General features: G+C 41.6%; 1 protein-coding gene across 1 annotated transcript; it reads right to left on the bottom strand.

Moving 5' to 3' along the window:
- Positions 1-269: 269 nt before the first annotated feature.
- atad1a (ATPase family AAA domain containing 1a) lies at positions 270-5,555 on the bottom strand. The gene is made up of 10 exons (XM_071352716.1): positions 5,443-5,555; positions 4,543-4,790; positions 4,326-4,424; positions 4,031-4,151; positions 3,698-3,898; positions 3,407-3,513; positions 3,201-3,290; positions 3,057-3,107; positions 2,671-2,843; positions 270-1,207 (listed from the first exon to the last, which is right to left on the bottom strand). Exons 2-10 carry the CDS (start codon positions 4,714-4,716, stop codon positions 1,078-1,080), a joined length of 1,146 nt encoding a protein of 381 aa, XP_071208817.1. The 5' UTR covers positions 4,717-4,790; positions 5,443-5,555; the 3' UTR covers positions 270-1,077.
- Positions 5,556-8,488: the final 2,933 nt, after the last annotated feature.

Below are 8,488 nucleotides of genomic sequence, written 5' to 3'. Positions count from 1 at the left end.
AGACAATGGGTCACACTAGAGACCAAGGCCTAACTGTAGAACTCTGTCTAGTTTCCATGGAGACAGACTGGAATGATTGACATTTTGACAGACTGCTGTGCTGGTCAATACCCATGTTTGAAGGTTGTTGATAATGGAACTGGCAAAAGCACAGCTGCTTTTTCACATTATAAATCATAAAATGATTTCAAGAACATTAGATTGTAAGACAGCAGACCAATGAAGGGCATATTACTGTGACATAAAACAAAAGACATGAGGCAGCTACCTTCGTCAGTAAAGATTAATAATGTAGTCAGTAGTTTCAATCCAATATTTGGAGAAGTACAGTATTAAATACAGTGAACATTCAATAAAAAGTAGATTCAGAATATCAGATTTACCAACTGATTCAACTCCCAGGGACTCTTGGTCTTTGTTAATTGTAACACGTGTACTATTGTGTACCTAATGTTTCTCATTCTATTACTTAGACATGCAGACAACTAGACACTTGGGACAGTTTAGTGCTTGCCCAAAAGAACATTGACAGTGCAAATACAGTAATATTCCTTATTCAGTATTTTTTTAAAGCATGATTAAAAACCAATATCGATTCACATTTTCTCATACGATTTGTGTGACACAAAGAAATAATAATAACATTGATGACAGAGTTCTAAGAGACAGACTCAGTCCGGTCCCTCTCACCCTGTGCCGTCTGTTCGACAGCGTTACAGTGGACAGCCCTGCTCCCCAGCTTAATGTACAAAGGCCGTTTCTAAGGCTCTAGTATTTTATGATGACTCAGGGCAATGGGAATGTTCTGGGACACTGTGTGGGAGGTTGGAATTAGTTGGTCAATTCAATCTGTAACAGTGAACAGACAGTAGGAATTAACTGGATACTGAAGGGTATTGGTGTGGGATAAGAGAAGGGGTACAGAGAGATTGTGGTCCAGAGACATCTCTCTCGGACTGCTTTGGAACACTGTGCTAGGACTGGGATATGTGTGTGTGTGTGTATGGGGGGGATAAACACTTGGGTATACCACTGGTCAGTAACAATGCATTTGTAAAGGGTGTCTGAAAGAAAGGTTTAGTCCAGAGGCACCTCTCGGGGTATGAGTTCCTGGGGCATGGTGGCCTTTTTGGACTCCTTCATCTTGTCCAGGCCGAACAGCAGGTCCAGCTGGGTGATGGGCCGCAGACGCTCCTCCACCCCTGCTCTGGAGATGGATGGGACAAAGGTCAGAGGTCAACCAAAGATGCAGACATACAGTACCAGTCAAAAGTTGATACACCTACTCATTCAAAGGTTTCTTTATTTTTACTATTTTCTACACTGTAGAATAGTGACATAAAAAGACATAAAAAATATGAAACAACACATGGTCATCATGTAGTAATGAGGTCGTCACCTGGAATGCATTTCAATTAACAGGTGTGCCTTGTTAAAAGTTGATTTGTGGAATTTCTTTCCTTCTTAATGCATTTGAGCCAATGAGTTGTGTTGTGACAAGGTATGGGTGGTATACAGAAGATAGCCCTATTTGGTAAAATACCAAGTCCATAGTACGGCAAGAGCAGCTCAAATAAGCAAAGAGAAACGACAGTCCATCATCACTTTAAGACATGAAGGTCAGTCCAACTGGAACATTTCAAGAAGTTTTAAAGTTTCTTCAAGTGCAGTCGCAAAAACCACCAAGCACTATGATGAAACTGGTTCTCATGTGGACCGCCACAGGAAAGGAAGCCCCAGAGTTACCTCTAATTAACTTATCCTCTGCAGCAGAGTTAAAAGCCTCAGAAATTGCAGCCCGAATAAATGCTTCAGAGTTCAAGTAACAGACACATCTCAGCATCAACTGTTCAGGGACTGCATGAAATCAGGCTTTCATGATCGAATTGCTGAACGAAACCACGCCAAGAACCACGAGCAATGGATATTAGACTGGTGGAAATCTGTCCTTTTGTCTGATGAGTCCAAATTTGACATTTTTGGTTCCAACCGGCGTGTCTGTGAGACGCAGAGTAGGTGAACGGTTGATCTCCGCATGTGTGGTTCCCACCGTGAAGCATGGAGGTGGTGGTGGTGGTGTGCTTTGCTGGTGACACTGTCAGTGATTTATTTAGAATTCAAGGCACACTTAACCAGCATGGCTACCACAGCATTCTGCAGCGATATGCCATACCATCTGGTTTGGGCTTAGTGGAACTATCATACGTTTTTCAACAGGACAATGACCCAACACACCTCCAGGCTGTGTAAGGGATATTTGACCAAGAAGGAGAGTGATGGAGTGCTGCATCAGACAACATGGCAATCAACTGACCTCAACCCAACTGAGATGGTTTGGGATGAGTTGGACCGCAGAGTGAAGGAAAAGCATTCCATATGTTTTATTTTATAGTTGTGATGTCTTCACTATTATTCTACAATGTAGGAAATAGTCTAAGTAAACAAAAATCCTTGAATGAGTAGGTGTCCAAACTTTTGACTGGTACTGTAGGTGTTTTATGAAAAATGTTCAACCATCGCCAGCTTTTAAGAGCTGAAGACTTCTCTTGTTGAAAGCAAAAAACACAAGCACAACAAAAGTATACTGTAACTTACAGCTACATTCAGCATAGTAAAAAGATCAAAGACCAGCAGTTTGATGCTTGAGTTAGAAACAGTAATGGTTGTTACTTGTCTTCCTCGTCCTCCTCCTGCATCTGCTGGGCTATCTGTTTCATCTGCTGCTTGCGGACGTAGTCTCTAACACGGTACATGGCAGCATCACGACACAGCTCCCTGAGGTCACTGCCTGATGAACCCTCCGACTTCTCTGCTATCTCCTTCAGATTAATGGCATTGCTTAGCTGAGGAAGAGAGGGACAAAGTGTTGGTTTAGTATACAGCACATTTATTCAGGCATGATACCGTAAATCATCACTATTCCAGATTTCATTGTCATTTGTTGTGATGTTTGTTACCATTTAACCTTGAAATCCAACAACAGTGGATAGGTATGAAACGACTCAAACTGGTTGGATATCAGAGGAAACGAAGGGATGGAGATGGTGTTAGCTTACATTTTCTCCTGCCAGGATCAACTTCAGTATCTCTGTCCTCTGTCTTGTAGTCTACAGAAGTACATAACATATTGAGAGACAGTTTTTAACTTGACAGCTTGATTATCAGAGTGCATTCACAATGTTCAAGTGTGTATATCTCACTGGTAGGCCCACGTGAAAGGTGGTGGGCATTCTGCGCAGTATGGCTGGGTCCAGATCCTGTGGTCTATTCGTGGCCCCCATCACCATCACCTGCAAGAACAATACCACTACATTAACTAACTGTACAACCAGCAAAGCAAGATATTAAACCAATGGCCAATACTCACGTAAGAACAAATAAGACAAATCTAAGTTGGTGGTGGTACCTGGCTGCTTGCCCCAGTCTCCAGCCCGTCCCACAAGCTCATAAACTGGGCCTTCATCATGGCTGTGGCCTCATGGTCCAGACTGGAGCGATTCCTCAGGAAGGAGTCTGAAAAATAAGACTCCAAAAGTGAACACAGCCTCAAATATGATTATATAATGGTTGAGGTTAAAAGAAATCAGAAAAGGATATCAATCAAGAGCATTACACTACTGGATATTAAATGAACAGCTCTCACTAATGGTTCACAAATTAGTTTTAAAACAAGAGAGATACGTAACGACACACTCACCAATTTCATCTATGAAAATGATACATGGCTGGATCTTGACAGCCAATGAGAAGACAGCAGCGGTGAGCTTCTGTGATTCGCCGTACCACTTGTCCGTCAGAGTGGAGGGCTGCAGGTTGATGAACTGGCATCCTGAGGCTTTGGCGGTTGCCTTGGCAATAAGAGTCTTCCCACACCCGGGAGGCCCATACAACAACACCCCTGAGGTGGTGACAGAGAGAATCAAATCATTCATTCACTTAATGCCCAAAAGTGTTACCCAAAATAATTTACTTTGGAAGAAAAAAATATGCAAAATACAACATGATGTGAAATGTGCCCTGAAGCATTCACCTTTGGGAGGCTGAAAGAGTTTGGATCCAGCCAGCAGGTGTCTCTTCTGGAAGGGAAGGATGACAGTGTCCTGCAGCTCATAAATGACCTCATCAAGCCCTGCAATATCCCTCCAGGACACCTACAAATGAAGAGCAGCAAAATCATTAGGCTTACAACTTTATAAACAATGTGCAAAATGACTCCTTTCCTCTAACTTACTGTACAAAGCACCGATTATGTAACACCACAAACTTGGTAAGTCACAAAAATACAATTTAAAGAAGAACTGTCACACTTTATAGATTTCCCTTACCCTCATGCTGCGTGGATCTACCAGGTGAGAAGCAATGTTCATCTCATATTCAGTGAGTTTGACACCCTCCACTCCAATCTGCTTCATCAGCTGCTCTGCCTGGAGGAGATGGATGTCACTCTACTGCTTAACACAATTGTTGGTTAATCTAACAATAATAAATAAATATATATTATAAGATTAATCAGATCTAAACATAAACAATATGTGCGCATACCCTTTTCTTGGCCTGGATCTTCTGTTTATGTGTAGGGTCCATTGCCTCCACCACCCATTTGATGCCGTAGTAGGTGGCAGCTCCAAAGATGGTCAGTCTCACTATCATTCCCACTACTTCATTTCGGGAAAGAGGGCGCATCAACACCTCCTGGGGAATGTCTTTCAGCAACATCTCAGCAACCAGTTGTCAGCCCATTGGCAGAGAATGACAATATGCGGTGCACAGGGAACTGCCTGAAAGAGAAACTGGAAGCACAAAAGACAGTTTCAAGCTACTGTAGCAACTGAAGCAATAGTATGTTCAGCTCAAGCTTAGCTCACGTTCACCAAAGTCAAAGACGCAAGCCTACACTCCTTAACAGTACATCTTGGGCTAAGGTCAAGTTTAATCTTGTAACATACATGACTCATGATTAAGGTCATGCTGTTCTACAGTGATTCTCTATGAGATGAAACCACTGTCACGGAACGTCACTCCAGTAAATACAATTACTGCACACTAGCTACTGTCAGCTGCTAGTCCTAACAAAATAGCTCGCTAACGTTAGCCAACATCTCACTTCTGTCAACTGCACATCTGACTGCAAAAATGTGTTACAAATTCTAATTGCTTCCTCTCGTAGTTACGATCGAACACATAACAAACACTCACGATGAAGCTTGCTAGCTAGCTACTGCCTTCGGCTTAATTTGGGTTGCTATGGATGCTAGTTAGCTACCGTTATCATGAATGCTAGCTAAATAGCCGGCTAGCTACATGTATAGCTATCTAGTAACGTTAGTCAAGCGTCAAAAGAAACAAATGAATAACTGGTATGTTCAAACTACATATATGCAGTCTCTAGAAAACCGTATGTGATGTCATAAAATAACGAAACAACCCTAGAAATACACTCACGAAATTTAGGCAACCCCACAGCGAACTAGCTAGCATTATGTGAAGTGTTACTGGCACTGTACACCGATCTGAGGCAAAGGTTCAATCCTCAATAGTTCCGGTCTAGTTCCGTCTCCGCAACCAGACAACTACCGTTCTTATTCTTCTTCTGTAGGTTTTATGGCGGACTACAACCCAAAAAGGTGTTTTTGCCGCCACCAACTGGATGGGTTGAAACCCAAACAAGGTACAAAGAAAATCCATACGTAATAAGAAACGACCTTAATCCATCCAAATAAAAATAGTACATTGATAAATCAAAACTCCCACTTCTTCCTTCTTTCAAATCTCCTTATCTCCCTTTTCAGGCTCTAGGGCCTGAGAGGGTGGTTCGGCTTGTGACAATATTTCATGTAACTCCTTCACCGAGAAATCTTTCAGCGCAAGGAACTGCTCCACCGGATCCACAATGATTTATATCTTCCTGGACCTTCTCTCCACCTTGGCAGTGCCATTAATCACCATAGCTATAAAAGCCATGAAGTCCACCTTCTTAACCCCTAAAATGTCAGGATCCTGCTGGTGAAAGGCAACCCCTGCAGCCTGCAGTGAAGGCCTATCCACCACCATGGACTCTTCAGGTGCACCATTCAAACCCTCAACCCTTTAACAGCTGCTGCATATGAAATGCTCTAGACAGCCCTGACTTTGGCCACGTCATTCTCTTTCATTCTTGTGCGGCATTTGAAAGACGTGGCTTCATGGATCCCACCACAATTGTAACATGTCACATTTTCATCACTTTTATAACACATTATATGATCTTTTCCACAACTTGGACATCTCAGCTTCTCCCTTCTGCGAACACTTGAAACATGACCAATAGCTTTACAATGATCACATTGCATTGGACTTGGGATAAATGCTCTGACTGTAGTTAATATACCCTAACTACACTTGAGTAGGGAGAGACTCCATATCAAAAAACAAAAGAACAGATAGACTCTTCACTTTTTCTTCATTCACCACACGATTCATTTGACATGCATCAATCACTCCAGGAATACTTTGAATCTCTTCAACATCGACTTCCCACGATGTGCCAGATATAACCCCCTTGAGGGGTGCCCTGTTTCCAAGAGACACACATAACACTTCACACTTATCAAATCGGGTGAGACGCAACACACATTTTTATGATCTGCCTCTCGTGATCCTTACAGCCTTCACTCTACCCAGCACTCTCTCTACCAGTTTGGATATCTCAAATGGATTCCTCAAGATAGGTAATTCGATCAGCTGCTCCTCATTTACAAACCGTACTCCTACAAGATACAAAGTGACATTCTCATCACTGTACCCTACTTTGCTCCGTTTTCCATTATTTTGGACAAGATTCCAATTCTTCTTGATTCTACCACCATTAGACCGCTCCGCCATCTTTTTCAGTCTCCCCACTCTCAAAGCCTAGACAAATCACTGTTCCGTCTCCCGACTACCATGCACTACAAATACTACTGAATAATAGTATTATAAAAATTTGACAGGATACCGTGTTCATCACAAATACATTTTTCTATTTAACAAGTAATGACACAATAGCAGTCATCTGAGAGATACAGCATCCTAATTCCACATAGGAGCCACTGGGTGGCATACTTAGCACACTAGATAAAACAGAGAGGAGCACAATGGAGAGCAGCACGATAAGCATGTACAGTGCCTTCAGAAGGTAATCATACACCTATACAGTGCATTCACATTTTGTTGTTACAGCCTGAATTCAAAATTTATTAAATAGATTATTTTTTTCTCACCCATCTACACAAAATAGCCCATAACGACAAAGTAAAAACATGTTTTTACAAATGTTTGCAAATGTATTAAAAATGAAATACAGAAATATCTCATTTACATACGTATTCATACCCCTGAGTCAGTACATGTTAGAATCACCTTTGGCAGTGATTACAGCTGTGAGTCTTTCTGGGTCAGTCTATAAGAACTTTGCACACCTTTATTGTACAATATTTGCTAATTTTTCATTAAACAATTCTTCAAGCTTTGTCAAGTTGTTTGTTGATCATTGCTAGACAGTCATTTTCACGTCTTGCCATACATTTTCAAGACGATTTTAGTCTAAACTGTAACTAGGCCACTCAAGAACATTCAATGTCGTCTTGGTAAGCAACTCCAGTTTTATACTGAGTGTACACAACATTAGGAACATCTGCTCTTTCCCATGACGTAGACTGACCAGGGGAATCGAGGTGAAAGCTATTATCCCTTATTGATGTCACCTGTTAAATCCATTTCAATCAGTGTAGATGAAGGGGAGAAGGCAGGTTAAAGAAGGATTTTTAAGCCTTGAGACAATTGAGACATGGATGGTGTATGTGTGCCATTCAGAGGGTGAATGCGCAAGACAAAAGATTTAAGTTCTTTTGAACGGGATGTGGTAGTATGTGTCAGGCGCACTAGTTTGAGTGTGTCAAGAACTGCAACACTGCTGGGTTTTTCACGCTCAACAGTTTTCCGTGTGTATCAAGAATGGGCCACCACCCAAAGGACATCCAATCCCTGTGGAATGCTTTCAACACCTTGTAGAGTCCATGTCCTGACGAATTGACACTGTTATGAAGGCAAAAAGGGTGCAAATCAATAGTAGGAAGGTGTTCCTAATGCTTTGTACACTCAGTGTATATTTGGCCTTGTGTATTAGGTTATAGTCCAGTGTCTGTTGGAAAGCAGACTGAACCAGATTTTGCCTGTGCCTAGCCCTATTTTGTTTATTTTTATCCTAAAAAACTCCCTAGACCCTGCCGATGACAAGCATACCCATAACATGATGCAGCCACAACCATGCTTGAAAATATGAAGATTGGTACTCAGTGATGTGTTGGATTTTCCCCAAACATGATGCTTTATATTCAGGACATAAAGTTAATTTCTTTGCCACATTTCTTGCAGTTTTACTTTAGTGCCTTATTGGATAAAGGATGCATCTTTTGGAATGTTTTTATTCTGTAAAGTCTTCCTGCTTTTCACTCTGTCATTTAGGTTAGTA

Source organism: Salvelinus alpinus, chromosome 19, assembly GCF_045679555.1.
Source record: "Salvelinus alpinus chromosome 19, SLU_Salpinus.1, whole genome shotgun sequence".
NCBI classification, from domain to species: domain Eukaryota; kingdom Metazoa; phylum Chordata; class Actinopteri; order Salmoniformes; family Salmonidae; genus Salvelinus; species Salvelinus alpinus.
This window is presented reverse-complemented; position numbering and strand designations above follow the sequence as displayed.